Source organism: Vulpes vulpes, chromosome 15 (assembly GCF_048418805.1).
Source record: "Vulpes vulpes isolate BD-2025 chromosome 15, VulVul3, whole genome shotgun sequence".
Taxonomy (NCBI): Eukaryota; Metazoa; Chordata; class Mammalia; order Carnivora; family Canidae; genus Vulpes; species Vulpes vulpes.
Genome location: NC_132794.1, coordinates 28,309,948 through 28,334,048, shown reverse-complemented (window position 1 = coordinate 28,334,048; position 24,101 = coordinate 28,309,948). Strand labels below are relative to the sequence as shown.

Here is a 24,101-nt window from a genome sequence, read left to right as displayed (position 1 = left end):
TGTCTTTCTCTGGGGAAAAGTCTTGGCAAATGAACATTCATAATAAAAGATGGAGGTTCCCTAAACTTGTGGTTGTACTCCTACAGTACCATGGGCAGACATCGCTTGACCCCTTTGTGTTGCCCTGTGAAAGTTGTGTACTCTGGCTATGCTGTTGCTCTGAGCAATCGGGTTTTTTTCCTCTGAGACAGAAGTCTTATGTCTTCAGCCAGCAACCATAAAACTGTGGCAGAAAAACTTGCTAGCTTGCAAGTAGGGTAGTGTCTCAGACCCTTCTAAATTATTGACTAAAGTTATTCTAAGTTATTGATCTAAAAATGTTTTAAGGTACATTTTTATACATAGATACAAGTTTGAAATGAATTAGTGAAGTGGAGAGAGAAAAACAGAAATTAAGAGGAAATGCTAATAGGAATAGGATATTATGATTTTTTTAATTCTACCTCTTTGTTTTTCCATTTCTCTACAATTGATATGTATATATAAACAGAAAAAAATCCATGTTTCATAAAAATAGCATGCTAGGTATACTATAGTGCCGAAGTGAATTATCCTTCTTAAAATAGTAGTTTCAGTGTTTTCAAACTTAGTAATATAGAGAAGTTTTTAATTTTTCCGTATTCTTTTATATCCCACCACTTTACAGCATTCTTATTTGTTACAAGGGTAGCTGATTCTATTCTGTTTTGTTGGCCTACAGTATTACCATCTACTAATAACTTTAGAAAGAAGGACTCAAAGGCAATCGTATTTGTAGATGGTAGTAATATATAATAGGTTACTAAAGTGTATTACATAATTTACCTGTATAAGCTATATATCATATATAGTTTCATTGTTGTCTATCAAATTTATATGTATTTTATATACACATATGTTTTCATTTCAGATTTTATTTGGGCAAAATTTCCAGATAAAAATAACTACCAATAGTGATAACAGCTTTCCTTACCTTGATTCTGATCTCCCCAAGAGTAACTTGACTGTTACATTGTTAACTAAGTGAAAACTATTGACTAAAGACACATATTATCATCTTAAAAATGACATCTGTAGTTTAATAAAGTTTTATTTTTCCCTTCTATTTTTTTAGCTGAGTTTTGGATTTTGTACTGGGTTGAATAGTGCCCACCCACCCCCCAAATCCACAGCTACTCAAAACCTCAGAATGTGACATTATTTGAAAATAGGGTTTTGCAGATACTTAAGATGAGGTCATGCTGGACCTTTCCTCCCTCAACTTCCATATTTCATAAGTTGACAGGTTCTACCTTCAAAATACTTAAGTCTAACCACTACAACCAGCAAAACAAAACAAAACAAAACAAAACAAAAACAAAAACAAAAACACTATAGACCTAGCAACCATGATAATACAGCCTTCTTAGCAGTTCTTCTGCTTTCAAATTTACTTGCCTATCAAAAGTCGCTTTCCAATACTGAAACACATTGTTACTCTCCTGTTTGAATGATATTAATGGTTTTGTATTATATTCAGGATAAAATCCAAACTATTACCATGGCCAAGAAGATGTTTAAAATCTGGCTTCTGCCAATGGCATCACCACCAACTCCTGCAACTATGTCTCTGGATGCTAAACTGCCAGTTCCACTGGCCTTCTTTCTATTCCTCCAACACACTTCCATTCCTCAGGTCATAACACTTGCTACACTCTCTGCTGGAAATGCTCTTCCCTACATCCTTGCATGGGTGGTTCTGTCTTGGCACCCAGGCCTCTGTCATATTACCTTCTCCAGGAGACTTTCCCTGACCGTTTCAACTAACTCAATCCTTTAATATCACCATCTCTCTTCACTGTTATTTTTCTCGCCACCTTATCACTCTCTGAAATTATATTTTCGTTGCCTTATTTATTCTTTGCTTGAAACTTACTGAGTTCAAGAACCTGCTCATCTTTTACTCAGGGCTGTCTCCAACAAGATATCAGGCACATGACATATATTAAATGCATGTTTGAATGAATGAATGAATGCATGTCTTTGTAGGCATGTCTAATTTACACATCCTATATGCAGCACATAGTTTTTCTTGCCATGATCCATGCTATCCTTATTTCATGTTTCAGAAAGCATGTTGCTTGACTTTTTGCTGCATAATAAACCATCTCAAAACAGTGTCTTAAGCAACCACCAATTTATTTAGTTCATGATTTTGTGAGTCTACTGTGCTTCTTCAGGTCTGGGCCAATTTTACCAATTTTTGTGTGCTGGTTTGCAGTTGTTGGCTGAGGTGTCTCAATTCTCTTCCATTCCCTGTCTCATCTTTTCAGCAGTCTAGCTTGGGCTTTTTAACATGATGTCTCTGGGATCCAAGTGCAGCAAGTATTTGTCAGGTCTTAGCTTGAGTTACATTTGCTATTGTCCCAGTGGCCAAAGTAAGACACATATTCAAGTCCAGATTCAGGGCTTGAGGATATTATTTATAAGAAAGATTACATGGAGATTTGAACAAATTGGGCAATATACTGAAACAATCTACCACAGATGGAAAGCCACCATAGTCTGTCTATATTTGTTCCCCAAAGTCTAATTTTCCTGGATGTGTGGGCTATTGATGACTAGAAAGTGAAATAGTGGAGGAGAATGTGGAAAGCGAAAATATTTTTGCTCTCTGAAAGTTACTGAGTTCTAGTTGATAAATTACCATATACCTCTGGTTGGAAAGTGAAATGGAATCACAGTGCAAGGGGTCAACCTCTCTCTCCCACCCCACGCACAACTCAACTATCTGCCTCAAATTGTATTTGTGTTTGGTTATTATAAATTCCTCCTGACATTTGGAAGGTTATAAGTACTTTTCCTAGATTGAAGATATTTTCAATCCTAGATTCTGTGTTTTTCCCTGACTTGTTCAAATGAAAGGGAGGTAAGGGTGAATCCAGCATTGCTGGTGCCATCATCATAACCTTGAGTTGTCTTCCAAATTTTTCTTTAATATATATATTCTATATATATATTCTATAATATATTCTATAATATATTAAAATTATGCCTAGATTCAAATCTATAAATATTGGTTAAGTGGGGTTTTTTTTATACAGATTGTGGGAAAATATGGTTTAAATAAGGTAGTCCCTATGATCAGTAACTCATTATTTCATAGAAACTATATCTTGGGTTTCAGAATGAAAGTATCTTGGGGGTGGTGTCTTAGGTCATGTGGTTCTGAGAATGCATTTAGTTTGATCATTAAGATAAAGTGTATTCTTAATAAATTCTAATTCTTTGTCACTCTCTCTCTTATCTCATACCCCCCCCCAACTTAAAGAGTCTTCTGCTAAGAGTAAGCCCACTTTCTAAGTTCTTTATTCTTCCTTTATTTTGACAACCCCCATGTAGAAAACTTTTTCCATAGATATTTTCCCAATTAAATATGTCTCCTACTAAATGTTAAAGAGTAACACAACATTAGCACAGACTAGAAAGTAAAAAAATCCTTTGACAACTTATGGCAAGTTCAACTAACAAAAGTCCAGTGATTTCAGAATCTATGCTTGCAGCAGACTTTGTCTTTTTTTTAACCTTCAAATTGTTTCTTTTTCCAGGGAATTTTTATTTTTATTTTTTATTTATTTTTTTTTTATTCTAACTTTTTTTTTTTTTAAGATTTTATTTATTTATTCATGATAGACATAGAAAGAGAAGCAGAGACACAGGCAGAGGGAGAAGCAGGCTCCATGCACCGGGAGCCTGATGCGGGATTCGATCCCGGGTCTCCAGGATCGCGCCCTGGGCCAAAGGCAGGCGCCAAACCACTGCGCCACCCAGGGATCCCTCCAGGGAATTTTTAAAAGACCTGAATTTTGGGATCCCTGGGTGGCGCAGCAGTTTAGTGCCTGCCCTTGGCCCAGGGCGGGATCCTGGAGACCCGGGATCGAATCCCACGTCAGGCTCCCGGTGCATGGAGCCTGCTTCTCCCTCTGCCTATGTCTCTGCCTCTCTCTCCCTCTGTGTGTGTGTGTGACTATCATAAATAAATTAAAAAAAAATTTAAAAAATTATAAAAGACCTGAATTTTACCATTTTTCTATGTGTTAATGTTTTAATACTTTAATGATGTATGTGGAAGAATTTTTTTAAATTCAGTTCTAAATGCAAAGTATTCTTAAATACTCTGTTTTGATGAACATAATTTAAGTTAAAATCTGGGTTTACTACATTTTTAGAAAAGAGTTTAAAAAACAACACAGTTAATCTTAAATTTGCTATACCATGAGAGCTCTGTGATCTCTAACCTGAACGGCTTGTAACATTTTGTTCTTCTAAATAGCCTGCAATTAAATGGTCACTGCCCACTCTTCCTGACTAAGCTAAAAAAGAAACTTATTGCTTCATTTAATTTTGCATTTATCATTCAACAAATATTTATGGAACCACTGAAATAAGCCAGGCATTTGTCTAAGCCCTGAAAGTACAAAGATGTATAATACAAAATGTCCTACTCAGGAAGATCACATCCTTGTAATGGATATAGACATGTAAGCGAAGAGTTAATAGCCCATGCTGTAACAGAGACATGATAGCATCTCTGGGAAACAGAGAAGGCAAAAGCACAGGAAGAAGCGATTTGGGGAGACATAACAAGTAAGCCATGGCAAAGGTCAGAAAAGGACCATGTGAGAAGTGAGGACAAATCTGAGCTAAGAACTGGAAGGTGCCAATGGGTATCAAACAGGAAAGCTGGAGGAGGATTCAACTGAGTCCTAGAGAATCTGGGTGAATGATCTGTTGCTTTGAATCTTCAAACACTTTCTGCAATATTATGTTCCATTTGAAACACTTTAATCATGACTGCTAGCCTACATGCAAACACATTCTTCTATGTCCCTGTGAGAAATAATTCTACCCCTAGCCAAGAGCCAAGCATTCCAGAAACTTAAGCCATGATACAGAAATCCAAATTCAATTCAACACCATCTGCATAACCAGCTGTTCACCTCCCATATTGCTTTCTTTTTTCATGTACCACATGTTCATGGGAAAAAAAGAAATTATGAATGAAAATGTTATTCATGCTATGAAGTCCTACATTTCATAACCCCAAAGTCATCCACTGATGTTCTCTGACAGTGTCGTTTATGCCACTTGGAGAAGCAGATTGTATTGTCTTGGGGCAGGACTCAGGTATTTGGTAATTTTAATAGGGTCTTTATACGAAGATCCTAAAGGCACATGCCAGGAAACCAGTACATGTGTCTGGCGATTTGCTTAAATGGTTACATTCAGCAAGCTCCTTGGCAGTTGGTAGGTACTCACCAACCACATCACAGTTTCTGAATAGCAGGGCTTCTTTTTGTCTTATGCTTCTTTTCCAGTGGATTTGACTTCCTATTCAATATCCACCTATTCATCCACAAACATTTACCTAATGCTTATTATATACTCAATGGGCAACATACAACAAACATATTTCTCAAGTATTGTCAATTGTTCAAAGGATTTTTTTTCCTCTTTTATTTCCTTTGGTCACTGAAGGTAATAAAAGTACCTAACTTATAGGGCATTGTTAAGTACTAAATGAAATAGTGCATTTCAAGGACTTAAAACACAGACTGTTGGGGCACCTGGCTGCCTCAGTTGGAAGAGCTGATCTCTGGATTGTGAGTTCAAGCCCTACATTGAGAGTAGAGTTTACTATGAATCAGTCAATCAATCAATCTGTCACAGACTGATTATAGTAAGTATGCATTATGTATTTGTTATTAATATTATAATGTCAAAAAAGATTAATACATAGTCCATAAATGTTATGATCCATAACAATACTTTTATGAATATAAAAATTCTATTTTGTCTATTTTATCTATTTTGGCCACACATACATACAAATTAAATAATTATCCAGTACATCATAATGGTATTACAGCCTATAAATGAGGCAGTTTGGGTTTTTTTTAATGTATAGTTTATTAAAACAAACAAAATCAAGTTGGTCTAGGATTATACTTCCTTGTCATTTCAGTCAACCATTGTGGGAACAAAGGTATGCTTTGTTGCTTTGTTGGTGATTTATTTTTTTAATATAAAGTTTATTATTCCATGGAAACACAAAGAAGGCATATCAATAAAATAGTAATATAGTATTTAATTATATAAATCCAACATTAACCTAAAAATAATCAAACTATGTTGTTGAGAGGACTTTGAAAGACAAAGTTGAGTCTGATTCTGTGATTCATGCCAAGTAGGCATTCTAAAAGATAAGAATTTAAACATCTCATCTCTCTGCTTTCTTTTCTATCTGTTCCAGAACAGCATGTCTTCAAAGCAGCCTGGCATAATATATTTTGTGCATAATGTCTATTTGTACCTTTTGTTGTCCCAGATAATTGCCTTAGAAAACTGTGCTTCACTATGATCCTCCAAAAGGTGCATTCTTTTCCTCTTTTATTTTTGATCTATGTTTTCCACAAATTAAAAAAATATATATTAAAAATATTGCTTGAAGACTATGAACTTGAGGTCAGAGGAATCAAAGCCTTCTTCCCTTATCTGCCTTTATCTTTAAAAAAAAAGTTGGGGGCAGTATTTAGGATCCTGGAGAAGTTATTGCAATATGGAAACCTAAAAATATTTTGTAAGTTTACATCTTCAAGTTATCCTTGAGAGATTCTATCACTTATGGCAAGGAAGTTTTATTATGATGGTTGCAGGATCCATTAATATATTATGAAATAAGTTCCTCTATTTCCCAGAGACTCTAAACAACCAGGAAAAATGCACAGTGGAACAGTGCATTTTATTTAATTTTAAATGTCATTAATATCATAAACTGAGACTCAAAAGTTGCTGGGGATATCTGGAAAATTAATTGGAGGGGATTAGAAAAATGAAGTTACATGAGGGGTTTGTAGTTTAAGAATATGGGCAGTCTGGGACCCCTGGATGGCTCAGCCACTGAGCATCTGCCTTTGGCTCAGGGCATGATCCTAGAGTCCCAGGATCCAGTCCTACATCGGGCTCCTCACAGGGAGCCTGCTTCTCCTTCTCCCTCTGCCTATGTCTCTGCCTCTCTCTCTCTCTCTCTCTCTCTGTATCTCTCATGAATAAATAAATAAAACCTTAAAAATATATATATGAGAAGTCTGTGAGCAAATGCCTAACCTGACAGAGAGGAGAGGAGAAAACAGGTATCTCTGCAGACTTGAGTCAGAGGCCTACGGAGTGAAGGGCTGAAACAGAAACTGATGGAGCTGTTTTCAAGGACTGCCAGACAGCTGAGGTGCAGGCTGCAATGATCAAATTCCTAGACAAAAAGCAAGAAGCCTTCTATTTGTTTCTGCCTGGAACACACAACTAATATATCAAGGGTCTTCACACAATGGCCCCAGTTAACATTCAAAAGACTTATTAGGCTAATGAGTCATGGCAGATGTTATGTACTGAACTGTGCCCTCCCAAATTCGTATTCCAAAGCTCTAGCCCCCAGTACTTCAGAATGTGACTATATTTGGAGATAGGGATCTTTAAAGAAGTGATTAAGTTAAAATGAGTCCATTGGGAGCAGGGGGCCGGGGGGGTTACTCAATCTGACCAGTGTCTTAATAGGAAGAGGAAATCCAGACACATGAAGCAGATACCATGCACAGAGGAAAGACTATGTGAGGAAACAGCAAGAAGGCAGCCTCTGCAGGTCAAGGAGAGAGGCCTCAGAATTAATCAGGCCTAGTGATGCCTTGATCTTAGACTCTCAGCCTCCAGAACTATGAGAAAACAAATTTATGTTGTTTAAGCCACCCTGTCAGTGGTATTTTGTTATGCAAGCCCCTGCAAACTAATAAAGCAGGAACTCAAAAGTATAGAGACTGTGACTGTAGTCAACAGATTGGTTTAGAAACATATGAAACAAAACTTGGGAGTATTCAGACATCAGTGAGAGAGAGCAAATCCCAGGAATCCCTCGATTTCTTCATCAGTGGAAATAACAAGGCCAACCTCATAGGGTTTTTGTAAGGATTAAATGAATTGATATATATAAGTCATTAAACTGTGTAGGAAGACAGTGATGCATGTGTTAGCTATCAGTATTTTTATTATTATTATCATTATGGGCAGACATTAGTTAAAATATTGACTCAATGTTCACAAAAATTCTCAGATGACTAAGACATGGTGAGATAAGTTCAGCTACTCAGTTCACACCATCAGTAAATGGACCCAAGAATTGCCCTTAAGGATTACAGACCCATATGTTATTGTGCTCCATAGAAACAAAATTAATTACAATGCCAAAAAGATCAAATGGAGCACTAAACACCAAATAGATCCCTAGAGGTTATATCTATGTTTACAAGATTACATTAATCCAAGTGACAAACTTAAAATTATATATATATATATATATATATATGCTCACTTATTGTACTATTACAGTCTGAGAAATAGAGAATTATACTATTTAGAGAATGTATTGAAGCAATCAATTTCTTTTTCTCTAAAAAGCATAGCATCTGTTAATAATAAGTAATTAAGGGAAATATTCAATGATAAATATTTAATTGAGGTAAATTAATATTTAAATAAATATTTAATTGAGGTAAACAGAAATAAACAACTTTTAGAATATATTCAGAATGTGGGGCACCTGGGTGGTTTAGTTGGTTGAGCATCTGACTTAATTTTGGTTCAGGTCATGATCTCAGGTCATGGGATCAAGCCCCACATCTGGCTCCACACTCAGCATGGAGTCTGCTTGTTCCTCTCCCTCCCCCTGCTTGTGCTCTCTCTCTCAAGTAAAATAGAAAAAAATCTTTAAAAAAGAAAAAAATATACTCAGAATTCTTTACCATATGCATTTTAATATTTTTCTATATTTTTTATTTTAAAAATTTATGTGGGAATTAGAAATATAGAAATCTCAGATTGAACAATGTATTCTAAACAAATACATTGTTCTCATTTACAAATTCTTTAATTCACAAACAAGTTTTTATATTTGATGGCAGAAGACATTTTATACTTCCTTTGATGTACATATGCTTGGATTGAGAAATACTTCTTCACTTTCTATAAGTACAAAATTGTATATGCAAAGTGGTGGTCTGTCGAAAGAGAAAAAGAAAGGAAATAACTATTAGTAAAAAGCAGCAAAGTTTATTTTTCCCTCATAAACATTAGGCTATTCAATGTCTGTAATTAATTAGTTTTCCAAATGCAGGGACAAACCTATAGCATCGCTTCCATTTCATCTCATTTGGCTACACAGGGATGAAATAGACACAATATTTATAAAAAAGAAAAAACTCTCTGTGTTTCAATTCCTTCTTTCCTTGATGCTTCATTGGGATACTTACTTTATATGAGAGATATTTTTGGATAGTGAAATAGCTGAAGCCTGAACTCAGTGCTTAGTGGCTGGGCCATTTTTTCTACTATGATAGCCACCATTAAAGAATGGGGCTTAATTGCATACACAAATATTCTAATAATCTAATCAATCCTATTTTCTACCTACTAAAGTAGAAATAATAATGAGTAAAGAATCCTGTATCTTGGAGAGATTGTATATTTATCATTTGAAGACTTCTAAAAGTTTTAAAAATCTTAAAGTTAAAGTTAAAAATCTTAAAAACATTTTTAAAAACCTTAATAAGGTAATCAAGTAGGATAAGAAAAAAATGGTTAAAGTTCAGAAAAGGAGCTAAAGAAAAAAATGGTCGAAATAAATGGAAATTTCCTGTGTGAGCAATAGTAACTTAGTCAAGGAAAAGGGGCAATTCAACTGCACAGGTGCTGAGAGCTCACATTTACTTGACAAACGCATTGCTTTAGTTCAAGATATACATTGCTCCCAGGCTCCTTCTAGTTTGGTTAGGATATCACTGAGCAAGTTTTTAAATATTCAACAGCATTTTTAGGTTAAGTTATTCAGTTTTTAAATAAATAATTTTCTACACCTGCTAATATGTTTAAAAGTAATAAAATATAGACATTCATTTTTAATTACAAAAAGTGGTACAGAATACTACAATATCTTCCATAAAAGCATAAAAGTAAATGTAAAATGGTAATACTTCAATCTTATAAGAGTTTTAGGTGTTAGCAAAAGTAGCTTTTTGTTACATTATCAAAGATCATCGACTTGCCTTCTTTATTAAGAAATAAGTATAGGAAAAAAAAAGAAATAAGTATAGGAATGATTTTACCACTTTTCTAAACAAATGTGTATATATATATATACATATATATATATATAATTATGCTTATGTCAATTCTTTATTTATCCCACTATGTCCCTTATTCACTGACTGTGCCTTCACCATTCTGGATCTCCTCGATCCACCTCATTTTTCAGTTATGATAGTAGAACAAGTGTGTCGTTGGGCTTATTAATAATAGGTAAATTACCTCAGTCTTAATTATCCTATTCACTTATTTACAATGTAATATCAAGGCAAGTGTGTTGTTATTTCTTTTCTACACGTAAAGCTCACAACTCCACTACCATTAAAATATGTTCAATCAGCAATATAATAAATGCATATTTCTGAATTTAATATTCCACATTTTACAAAGTCTTTGCAAGCATTACAAGACAGTTTAGGCAGATTTACAACACCTCTCCAAAGTTAAATTTCACCAAATTTGTAAGAAAAATTAATTTTCTTTGTTTTACATTGTTAAAAGCCTGTCTACCTCCTCTGTCATGACTCCGATTTTGATATCATGTATTCTGAGGGTCACCAATTGAAATGAACCCAGAACCAGCACAGATGTGAGACTCAGCAGGGGACATTAAAAGAATTATTGTAACTTTATTCCTTATGTCCAAATAGATAAATAGAGGCATGGGAGATATAAAAAGAATCTCAATCAACTTGCGGAGGTAAAAACTACAATGTATGAGATGAAAAATACCTTGGATGGGATTAATAGTAGATTAAACATTGCAGAATAATAGTGAACTTGAAGACATAGCAACAGAAACTATTCAAAATAAAATACAGAGAGAAAATGAAATTTTAAAATTAATAGAGCATCAGTAAGCGGTGGGATAACCTCAAGCAGACTAATGAACTTGAAATTAGAGTCCCCAAAGGGATAGGAGAGAGAAGGGACATGAAAAAATATATTTCAGAAAATAATTATGATTTCAGATGAAATTTGATGAAATCTATAAACCTACAGGTCCAAGAAGGTCAACAAATATCAAACACAAGAGATGTGAAGAAAATTACAAGACACATCATAAACCAAACTACTTAAAATTGGTGGTAAGGAGACAACCTTAAAACCAGCCAGAGAAAAAAAGTTTTATTATCTTCACAAGAACAAAGGAATTCTTATTAGGATCAATTCATGGTAGAAGACAGTCCAGAAACTTTTAACTAAATGAACTTAAAAAAGAAAAAAAAAATCTGTCAAACTAGATGTCTATATCCAGAGAAATGATTTTTCAAAATGAAGGCATTATAAAGACATTTTTAGATACACAGAACTTGAAAGAATTCACATCAGCAGACCCACACTACCAAACCAAACAAAACCAAACAAAAACCAAACAAACAAAAAACTTTAATCCTTATAGCCTAATATTTTTATATCTTTAATAGATCGACTCTTTAAACAAAAACAATACACTGTATTATGGAGTTTTTAGCATATGTACAAGTAAAATGTATGCTAACAACAACGCAAGAGGTAGGATGGGAGAAATCAAATTATTCTACTGTAACGTTCTCATGTTAAATGTGAAACGGTAAAATTCACTTGAAAGTAGACTCTGATAAATTAAGGATTATAATATAAAACCCAAAGAAACCACTAAAATAATCAGAGTTAATAATAATTATCATAAAACCACAATAAGGAAATAAAATGTAATCATAAGATGACTCTTTATCCAAAAGAGGCAGACAAGGACAAAACTGGTAACGAAAAACAGATGGGACAAATAAAAAACAAAACAGTAAGATGATAGATTTAAATGCAACCCTATCAATAATCACATTAAACCAAATGACGTAAATATCCTCAATTAAATGGCGGAAGTCATCAACATCATTTGTTATTTGAGAAATCCAAATTAAAAACACAGTCTCTACATACCTATTAGTATGGGGACAAATAAAAACCAAACAACCAAAAACTGGTGAAGGTGCAAGATTTGATGAGGCAGGAAAGCAATGAAACTCTGCTAAGTGCCAGTGGGAATGCAAAATGTACAGTCACTTTGGAAAACAGTCTGGCAGTTTCATATAAAATTAAACATATACTTACAGAATGACCCAGCAATTTCACTTCTAGGTATTTATCCAAGAGAAATGAAAACGTATGTTCACATAAAAACCTACATGCAAATATTTATGTTGGTTTTATTCATAGATAGATATCAAAAACTGTGAACAAACCATATGTCTTCAAACTGGTGAGTGGATAAACGAACTGTGGTATATACATACAATGGAATACTATTCATCAATAACATTCCATTGGTGTGAGCAACAAAATGCATGCATTTTGAATGTATGAAGCTAAGTGAAAAAAGTCATACGCAAAAGGCTACATACTATATGATTCCATTTATATAATGTTCTGGAAAAGGCAAAACTAGAGACAGTGGTTGCCAGGGAGTAGGAGTGGGGTTGAAAATAAGGGGGTAGGACAAGGCAGTTTTTGTAATTGATGGAAATGCTCTGCATCTTGAATGTGATGGTCATTACATGACTCTATGGATGTATCAAAATTCATGGCACCATATACCAAAAAAAGTACATTTTACTGTTTTGTTCTTGCTGTTGTTGCTTTCATTTTATTGTTAAGTAAAGTTTTAAAAAGGATTTTTCATCCAAGTTTTCTCAGTAAGTCATCTGAGGTCACCTCTACTGTGAATATTCCTCTCAGTCCCTAAGTTCAAATGCCCTACTCTACTGGAAATGCCCTGAAGAAGAACTATGCTGTAGTGTCTATCAGAGTTTGTTACAGAGAGATAATTACTGGTTGAATGCATCCACAGTTTATCTGGACCATAAGGCATCATATTTTTAAAACTCACATTCCCAGTAATTTGGCAGTGCTAATTCTCATTAATTGCATATTATCTGTATGGACAGATCTAAATAGGAAAAACAACTAAACGGTTATGGCAATTATCTAGGTAATTAAACTTAAAGGATACATTTCATTCAAGCATCTGTTAGCATCCCCAGCCAGCAGGAAATGTTAAGAGTTTTGCTAACCACCCATAAAATATGCTTTAGGGTTTTTTCCCCCTTGAGTAGAAACAATTACATTTAAATTTTATAAATTTAGTAAATTTTCATTGTCTATCCATTGTTTAGATATTACATAAAATTTTAAATTACACACATGCTTCTTTGTGCTCTACAGCATATTCCAATTACCTTACCCTATTTTTTACTGTTAACCAATGAATAAATTGTGTACATTATCTATCTATGTAAAAATAATTAAGATGGGGAGTCACATATAATAGTGAACATATCCGTCTGCCTTTTATCCTTTCCTTTTCCCTTATAATAAATGACTTAAAAAGGAGAAATACTTGGAGAAAACAACCACTGCCTGTAGGCTCACCAACAATCTGTATCAAGGTGTAAACATTACATGCTGAGGTGGAAGATTTGAAAATGTACCTCCTCCTTGACATTCCTTCTATGAATATGAAACAAGAAAATTGTTTACTGTACAGATAGTTTTCCAGCATAGATAGTATTTACATAGGTAAGCAAGCATTGGTGGGGGGAAAAAAAAACCCTACCAAATGTCTAACAATAAAGGAAAGACTAATTTGAATATTCCGCAAAAGATGGAATATAATGGCAGCCATTAATTTATATTTTGGAAGAAAAAAATGCTTCTAATCAAGTCCATGGTATTGCACAGCTCCAAATACATTATGTTTACCCTGTGATCTATGTAAATAATGATGCTTGAAGTTACCACAGTGAATACGCTGTATTATTCTACCCAGAAAGTCAGCCTATAATTTAATGTAAATAATTAGATTCATGATTCAGTTGTAACATGTGTGATTGTAAGTAAGCATGACAAAATATTAACAGTGATATCTCCTAGTTGTCACATTACATTTGAATTAAATTTTCCAAATACTCCATAATGAGAATAATTCACTATATTAATTAGGGAAAAGGTTTATTCCTATGAAAATAACAGCAACTAAAATAAAACAAAAAAAACAACATTAAAAACCAAAGAAAAGTCTGGCTTCAAATCATTGCAAAGGCACTTCTCAGCTGAGAAACCTTAGATATGTTATATAAAACCTGTTTCTATTCCCTTACTAATAAAATAAATACTTCAGAGAGGTGTTGCAAAGGTTGCAAAGTAGTGTCTGCGATGTAGTAAATCTAAACAAACTTAACCACTATTATTCGTCTTATAAGCAGTTTACTAATAGAAAAAGAAAACTTAGAGGTATCCTCCTCATGTCTACATCTTCAAAAAAGTCATCCTCCCTTGGTAGATTAGAATTGCCCCTAAAACATGAACATCAGGCAAAACACACACCTTAGAAAAAAAAAAGAAAAAAATCCCTTCCTTATGTACTAGTTCCCTAAAAAAGAAGGTAAATTGAGTTAGGGAAAATAATTCAGATGATAGATTCCACTTTATGAAATGAAATTGCAGTCAATACAAATTTTCTTTTCTCAAGTTCTTAATCAACTCTCAGAGTCTTCTATATCCCCAACAACTCCAGTGGGCAAGGATTCTGATTACAGCATTACCGGAGTAGGTAGTGTGGTAAAGCAAATACAGAGTTTAGATAAGTTTCAAAAGTAGTAATGAATAAAAGTTTTACAAAAGGTCAGAGTATTTATATGGAACATGAAATTTAGAGTTTCACAGAAGTATTGGGAATGAGGCATTTTATTGATGAATTGCTTTAGCAAAACAAACAAATCCATTTCATATAATTATTGGCTTGGTCAGTCTATTGTTTCATCTGTGTATTTGTAGATAAAATGAGGTATAAGGAAAGTTAAATTGGGACCAACAAAAGGAGGGAAGAGAAATGAAAAGAAAGAATTGCTTTAATTGAGTATCGACCATCAGCCAAATACATATTTTTATATAGTGCCACTGAAAATATTTAGAATAAATTACAAGACAAATATAGAAAAGAAAAGCAACTATTTTAATGACCAGAAGGATTGACTGAAAAATACATTTATATTTGCTATAATACTTACATATTTACTTAGGTAATGTATTTTTAACTGAATGTTGTTAAGATTTATATTGATTATTCGATATTTCTGTCATAACTATAATCATAACCAACAGCATAGTGAAAATATGTGCTGTACTTTTTATCATTACAACCTGAAAAGCCCTGATTACATTGTCCAATTATACAATTACCAATTAGAATTATGTCATCATAACTTCTAAGCAAATTAAAGCAAAAATTTTAAAATATTTATTTATTTTAGAGAGAGAGAGATTTGGGGGAGAGGGGCATAGAGAGAGAATTCTGAAGCAAATTCCCCACTGAGCCTGGAGCCCAACATAGGGCTATATCTCGCCATCCATGAGATTATGACCTGAGCCAAAACCAAGAGTCCAACACTTAACTGACTGAGCCACCGAGGTGCCCCGAGAACCACTTATTTTAATTATCAAATATTTTTAAAATACATAGAATTTTAATCCAGAACAAGCAATCTTAGAATAATATAAATAAAAATATCTTATCCTTTAATATGATGATTTAAATACTGAATTTCTAAATATATTTAGGTAGAATATCCTTTTTGCTCAATAATGACTCTAATAATATATAAAATGAAAGCTCACTACCAATCATCCTAAAACTACTTAATTCTTTTTATATGAGGCGTAGCTTACATTATATATAGAAACACAGATGTGCTATTCACACTGTTGACATGATTTGGGATTCCTTACCTGTAACCTCTCAAAATTACAGTGATCTAGAAAGCATAATTTGGGGACCTAGGAAAAAGTGGATAGTGAAGATGGAGGAAAAGTTTCAAGATGGATGAACAGACTTTGGAAAAGTATACAGTTAGTAAAGTTAATTTGTCAAAATTTCTACCTTAAGACAATCTTCAGAGATCCAGAGGTCCAAATCTTACATTCTCCCAAAGTATTGTACTGTTGCACATTTAGCCAGGCAGTTTAAAAGAATTGGAATGTCTAAGACTTCTGCACAAGTGATTGAACTGTAGATTGTTTTTTCTGAGTTTACTCTCCAAGTTAGACAATTCTGCCTTTTATTAATCAAATACTCTTATTAAATCTAAGTTTCATGTATCATATTTTCAAAAGAATCTTGAAACTATTCAACTAAATGCAATATTAAATAATCAATAAAGTCAGTAGGAAGTAAGTAAGGCCATCAGGGCAAAGCTGCAAAATTACGGATTTAAATATTTAATTAATTTGGAAAAGGACAAAGTATCTAAAGTTATACATAGCCCTCCATGATATATTGGAGTAAATTATTTGAGGAGTTACTACAATGTTCAATCTCAAATTGCCTTATCAGGCAAAATATTACATTATAGCCATCCAGAATAATAAATACAACCACTTAAAAAACTTAACTTACCCCAGAATTGTTTGAAGTATTCAGATCTTGAAAAATCTGAATTTGAGTGATCCAGCTTAGCTATTCATTTATTGCCTTCACTCATTCAGCCAATCAAAATGATACCGATTTTTTGTTGTTGTTACATCAATATCTAACTTCAGCCAATCAATCAGAACGTTACGGATTTTTTTGTTGTTGTTGTTACATCAATACTTAACTTCAGTAGGATACATTATAAACCAATCTACTTTTAATTAATGTTTTGCCTGATTTATCAAAATATTTTCAGTCTCTGTAGTGTCCTGTTATCTTTTTTTTTTCACCTTTCTATCCCCTTTCAGCTAATATTATCTTCTCTGGTAATAATACCTTTAAAAGTCTTCATCCCACTCTCAATATATAACTTTGACTGGATTTGGTTCCATCTTATTGCAGAATAAGCATAAACCATAGGACTTATCTCCCTGGCCAATCAGAAGAATCTATTTCCCTGACCACACTGTGAGGTTCAAAGGTATGTACTTGCCCAGTCAAAGTCAGCGACATGCAAAGAGACTTTAAAACTCTTTCCCCACCCATCCTCATGAGATATGAACTTGGAATCAAGCAGCAGCCAATTTGGTATTATAAAGACCGAAGATGAAGTAATGTGAACAGCAAAGCCAAGAAACAGCACAGAAATGCTCTTGGTTCTTTGAATGCAGCTAAGCCAGGAGACATATCTTCTTAGTGGATTTTCAGATTCATCTGGCTACAAGTCCCCTTTATCTTTAGGGATTTGTGGTTGGATTTTCTGTCTTGTGGTAGCAAGAATTTGTTTTTCTGCTGTACAACATTGTGCCTACAGTAAACAATGCTGTATTGCACACTTTAAAATTTGTTGAGAGTAAAACACATGCTAAATGCTCTTACCACACAACAATAATAATTAAAAAAAAAAGATGACTAGACAAAAGGGTGAGGGACAAGGTGGTAGGAGCTGGCCTCTTGCTTCACCTCTAAGCAGCAGGGGAAAGTTCTTTAATGAATAAGTCATTTAGTGAAACAGGTAAAGTGATGGTTAATTAATATTTTGCCTTAATTGGCAAATGCCCACAGCTATTAGCAGGTGTATTTTGGGGGTACCTGGGTGGCTCAGTCAGTTAAGTGTCTACCTTAGATTCAGGTCATGATTCCAGGGTCCTGGGATCAAGCTCCACATTGGGAATCCCACTCAGCAAGGAGCATGCTTCTCTCTCTCTCTCCACCTCCCCCCGCCCCAACTCATGCTTGTTCTCTCCCTCTCAAATAAATAAATAAAATCTTAAAAAAAAAAAGCGTAGTTTGTTTACATCTTCAGACTAAAGAGGAAACTTTTTTTTTCTCTTTCCAGAAATTATATATAGGCAGAAGACTTTATTCTGGGACAATATGAAGTCTTTACATTTAATATATAAAATTACGACTTCTAAACTCCTCTGTTCATTCTCACCTCCTTCATGCTCAGACAGGTATTAATGGGAGAGACAAGGGGAGTTTTGATGATGCAACAACCTTGGCCCCTTTAAACTTAGCTTTTGGAGACTACAAATAGAGTTTTATTCTTATGTTTAGTAGATGTTTTGCATCTTTAAGATAATAAGTACAGAGGTGGGGCATTAATAATGTCTTTAAAAAGGTAATATAATTATATGGAGATCAGATGAAGATTAAAAGTCTTCAACTCTAGTCTTTCAAACATGACCCCCCTGATGTGTGTCTGTCTCTCTCTAGTACACTTTGGCAGAGGATGGTGTTGCTAATATTCCTAGCTGAAAATTTCCCTATATCTTGGTATTTTTTTGTAGGAACTTCAAAGACAAAGAACAATAAAGTTATCCCTAGATTTTTTCCACTATAACATCTTACTTATTGACTTTTGAGTGACCAAATATTCTCATGCAGAAAGTTACAAAATAATTTATAGTTCAAAGAATCTTTGCAATTCTCTTTTAATATAGACCTTGTCTAAATGCATATTCTTATCATTTATTATTTTTTCTCCAAAAATTCTTATTTACAATGTGCAACACTTATAAAAAGGCAAGTAGGGAATCAAATATATAAATACAGAAACGTAAAGAGAAATAAAAAGAAAGCCTTACCATCAGCTAAGAGAAATTTCTAGCAATCCACAAATCCATTGTTACTGGCTCTCAGTTGACACTTATCACAAATCACAAATCACAAATCACAAGTTACATATCCAAATAGACAGATGATCCACTCATTAAAGAGGTCTTAGTGGTTCTTAATGCTTTCACAGAGGTGTTTTTGTGGAAATATGAATTCTACAATGGTGAGCATGTACATCAATATTGTGGGGACAAGGATAATAGGAAAACCTCTTCAGTTGTGAGAACATGGAACTAAGAAAAGCATATTAAATAGACTAGGAAAAATACTGCTGGAATCTATCATCTTCAAAAAAACTACCAAGTCATGATGTGGAATTGAGATATTTGTGATGTAACAGGCAAACCAAGACATATGATGGTAAAATTATAGAATCAGATTTTCCTCATGGTATTATTGTATATATGCTAGACCTTCACTTCTGTCAATATATTCTTGGGGTTAAATTTCCAGTGATATGTAAAATCTTACATAAAATAGAATAAAATGGATGTTTTATCTCTTCCCAAATAAAAATACATTTAAAAGAAAGAGAAAAATCACTGAAATTCATGATGACTTCTTCTTTGACTTTATGCCTCATTAAAGAATTTTCAGCCATTGCACCCCATCTAAAGAATTGTAGAAAAGGAATCTCAACCACTCTGTAAATATGTATGTATATATAAGGAATTATTGATCAACTTCTAAGGCAGATATTTGTCTCATGTTTTTTCATTTTTATTGCTTCCAATGAAATGATTTTTTCTTTGCTTAAGTAATGTGATTCCAAACTAAGTTTCATTCAAACTAATTTTAATTTCAAAAAAGTACATTTTCCACATTTTAGATATTCTAATATTTATGTAAAACATAATCTGAAATACACAATAAACATATTTCTTAGCGTTTCAATATTTTCGTTTATTTTTCTTAAGATTTTTTTTTTTAATTCATGAGAGACACAGAGAGAGAGAGAGTCAGAGACACAGGCAGAGGGAGAAGCAGGCTCCATGCAGGAGCCTGACGTGGGACTTGATCCTGGGTCTCCAGGATCACACCCTGGGCTGAAGACAACACTAAACCGCTGAACCACCCAGGCTGCCCAATATTTTCAAGTTTAAAAGATAATACACAGAAATCAAAATTTAGTTTCTTACCTTGCTGGATATGTAAGTGATTGCAACTTGACACGCTGGATGTTGTATTTGCATGTGAAACTTTGCCAGTTTGAGCTCTGAAAATATGCCAAACCAATCTTTGAAATACTTACAATATCATTTAAAAATTGAGCAAGAATCTTGACTTCTTGGAGCTTATTAAATGATGTATTCTTCCTAAACAGAAAATTTGATATGCTCAGCATATTAATAATTTAAAATATAATTTAACTCTTAAGTCAATGTAATCTTAACAATGCAGGATAGAAAGAATAATCTTATAGGAAAAATGGGGCCAAACAATAAAATATTTGTTAAAGTATTTATTAAAATATTTTAAAATTAACCCAGCAATTGCACTACTAGGTATTTACCCAAAGGATATAAACAGTGATCTGAAAGGGCACTTACACCCCAATGTTTATAGCAGCAATGTCCACAATAGCCAAACTGTGGAAAGAGGTGAGATGTCCACTGACAGATGAATGGATAAAGAAGATGTGGTATATATATATATATATATATATCAGTTACATATACATAACTGATATATATACGTAAATGTATGTATATACGTGTATATATACGTATATATACATACAATGGGCTATTACTCAGCCATGAAGTAAAAGTAAATCTGACCTTTTGCTGCAAGGTGGATGGAACTGGAGGGTATTATGCTAAGCAAAATAAGTCAATCCAAGAAAGGCAATTACCATATGATCTCATTCATTTGTGGAATTTAAGAAACAAAACAAAACAAAACAGAGGATCATAGGGGAAAGGAGGAAAAAATAAAATAAGATGAAATCAGAGAGGGAGACAAACCATAAGAGACTCTGAATTATAGGAAACAAACTGAGGGTTGCTGGTAGGAGGAGATGGGTGAGGGAATGGGGTAACTGGGTGATAGGCACTAAGGAGGGCACATGATGGGGTCAGCCCGGGTGGCTCAGCAGTTAAGTATCGCCTTCAGCCCAGAGCATGATCCTGGTGACCCGGGATCAAGTCGCGTGTCGGGCTCCCTGCATGGAGCTTGTTTCTCCTTCTGCCTGTGTCTCTGCCTCTCTCTCTCTTTCTCTCTCTCTCATGAATAAATAAATAAAATCTAAAAAAAAAAAAAAAAGCGAGGGTACATGATGTAATGAGCACAGGATATTACATGTAACTGATGAATCACTGATCTCTACCTCCTAATTGTTAATTAATTGAATCTAAATAAAATAAAATTTAAGAAATAATTTAAATTAAGTTAAAACAAAATAAAATAATAATATATGCATCCCCATGCAAAATTATTTGGGGATACTACTTTTTGAGAAAAAAGGGGGACATCTTGTTTTTCTTACTTGGTATCTACCTTGTACATTTGTTTAAGATTAAAGAAGTCCCCTTATGCTTCCTTTTTTTTTCTTTTTTGTTTCTCTTTTTAGATACCTGAACAATTATCACAGTTTCCTGAATAGACTGGATACTCAAATAATAATTCCTTGTTGTTCTGTGCCATTTTACCAAATATTTCTGAATTAAAGGAATAATTATAAAAGCCCCAGATTCAAAAGGAAAAAATAAAGGTAGAATATAATAAGTACAATTTTCTGAGCATTTTTGGTGCACCCAGAAGTGTAATAAAGTTTGACATACTTGACCTTCTTCAAGTATCTTAACTCCTTTTTTTAGGTACTATTAGTATTGTCATTTACAAATGAGAAAACTGCATATCAGAGCATACAAGTATCATTCCTAAGCTAGTGAATGCAAAGCTGGAGTGCAAACATGGTCACATCAATGCTCTTCATCACTCTACTCATAATCCTCATCCCTGTGTGCCAGAAATGTGGAGGCCTGGAGTCAGTTAGGTCAATATGGATCTGCTTAACTACAAGGGAAACTCCAAGGGAAGACAGAAAAGGTGAAGGAGAGGCAGGATAAGTAATAGGAGGAGGAAAGAAAGGGAGGGAGAGGGGGAGAGTGGGAAGAAGCTGTAGAGGAGAGAAAAAAGGAAGGGAAGAAGAGAGAAGAAAAAGGAAGAGGAGACAAAGAAAATTTTTTTAAAAAAATTTGTTATACTGGGATGCCTGAGTGGTTCAGTTGGTTAGGCATCTGACTCTTGATTTTGGCTTAGGTTGTGTCCTCAGATTGGTAGTAATGAGCCCTGTGTGGGGCTCTGACTCAGCACAGAGTCTGCCTGAGATTCTATCTCTCCCTCTCCTTCTGCCTCTCTCCTTGCTCTCTCTCTCTTTCAATCTCTCTAAAATAAATAAATAAATCTTAAAAGAAAATTGTTGCATTAATTTCAAGGTAACAATGATTTGCTTGAGCAAAGGCAACAATCACTTGTAGCACAGATGAATAGCAATCAGTGGTGCTTCCAGCACTTGTGCCATCTTACATTTATCCCTGCTTTTTCCTCCTTTTGATTCTTCAAAACAAGCCCAAAAAAAGGTTGTCATCACACTCCTCAAAGCCCATCTCTGCTCCTCCAGGCACTATTACTACTTCCTCTTTCATGTAATATAACATCACTGACCATACCTCTAATTTCCCTCCAAGACCTTATGTAGAGTTCTCAGAGATACTATAAAGTCAGTATATCCAGATGGGAACATGCTATCTTTCCCTACAATTTTATACCCACTTCAAAGGTTTCAAATACCAATCATTTGCTCATGATCATCAAATCTCTGCCTCTAGCTAAACTCTATCTGCTGAGATCCAGACATACTACCTACTATTATTTACCATATCCACTTGGATATCCCAAGGCTGTCTAAAGCTCAGTAGGTTCAAATCGAAATGATATCTTCCCCAACAACCATCTCTCATAAAACAACAAAAAATAAATATAAATATTAAAAAAAACTTCACAGCTTATAAATTTCTTTATCATTTTAAATGGCACCACCACCTATTACCCAAGCCAGAAATAAGAATCCACCCTTGATATATCATCCCTTCTTTCAACCCCTACTTCCAAACTCTCATAAATTTCTACTGACTATACCTACAAAATATCCTGAATCTGCTTTGAATCCATCCTCAGTTTCCATCTCCACTTCAAGCACTCGAGAGAAAATTGTTCCTTCCTTGTCTATATTCTTGCAACAACATCTTGTCTTTTCCCTCATGAACCTGCTGTGATCTAATTGTTTTTCCAAAATAAAGATCCAATTCTGGCTCCAACCAGACTGTCCCAACTAAAATATTTCAGTGGTTTTCATTTTCCCAGTAAGTAAAATATAATCCTAGAAATGCCCTATAAGTTCTAATTCTTATAAAATTTAGGGGCTTTCTACCTCTCTCATTACTCTCTTGCTTTCCTTGCCTCCATTTTAAGACATTATAAAGTTCCTTATTTCCTGAAATGGGCTATGTTCCCTTGGCTTCAGGATCTATGCATTTGTTGAAACTTCTGCCAGGAATATAGCAAAGCAGATGAATTCCTGCTCATCATTCGGTCTCAACTAGTATGAAATGTCCTTAGAGAAACATTTAGTGACCTCACTGCCCCTTATTTTATGTTTCCATACATACTATAATTTGCCTCAAGACATTTTTCATATTTTATTTATATATTTGTATTTATTTTTGATTACTGTTATACCCTTCATTAAACTGTAACTTTAATGAGGGTAGGACTATGTCTATTTTTCTCATCACAGTATCCTCAGCACTTAGCATAATCCTGATGAGGCACACATTAAAAATTGTTTGAATAGAAGAATGATGAGCATTGTCATTTTATTTATATTATGTATTTATAAAGTCTATCTGCTGCAGTAGATAGAAATTATGTAAAGACAGAAATCTAATTTGCCCAGAATTGTATTCCTAATTTCTAGTACAGCTATTGGCCTATAGAGCTTTCAATATATTAGATTGATTGATTAAATTGGCTCCTCTCCATGACCTTCTAGCTCAGTAAAGAGCACCATAACTTAAACAGTTATCTTGAAACTGGTTTCCTTCCTTCACTTTCAGACATTTAATTAATCATAAAAACACATTTATTCTAAATCCTAAGAAAAAAAACACTTCCACAGATTTAGTTCAGGCCTTCATCATCTTTCACATAAATTACTACAGCAGCCACCTCTCTGGACTTGTACCACTCTAACCTCTCCATTACTCATACTCTGGGAGAATCATTTTATCCAGAATGTCCAAAATTGGTACCTTCTGTTTAAAATCCTATATTGATGTATTGATATATTTGGCATCATATTATAATGTGTGAACAATATTAG

The 24,101-nt window shown here is 34.0% G+C and overlaps 1 protein-coding gene across 1 annotated transcript in view; it reads right to left on the bottom strand.

Annotated features, from left to right (window-relative positions):
• Positions 1-9,013: 9,013 nt before the first annotated feature.
• The window catches only part of LIPI (lipase I), a 40,348-nt gene continuing 25,260 nt past the window's right edge, over positions 9,014-24,101 (bottom strand). The window contains exon 7 of the mRNA XM_025995696.2: positions 9,014-9,062. Coding sequence (XP_025851481.1) covers positions 9,028-9,062 — 35 coding nt within the window. The 3' untranslated portion in view covers positions 9,014-9,027. The remainder of the gene's footprint in view (positions 9,063-24,101) is intronic.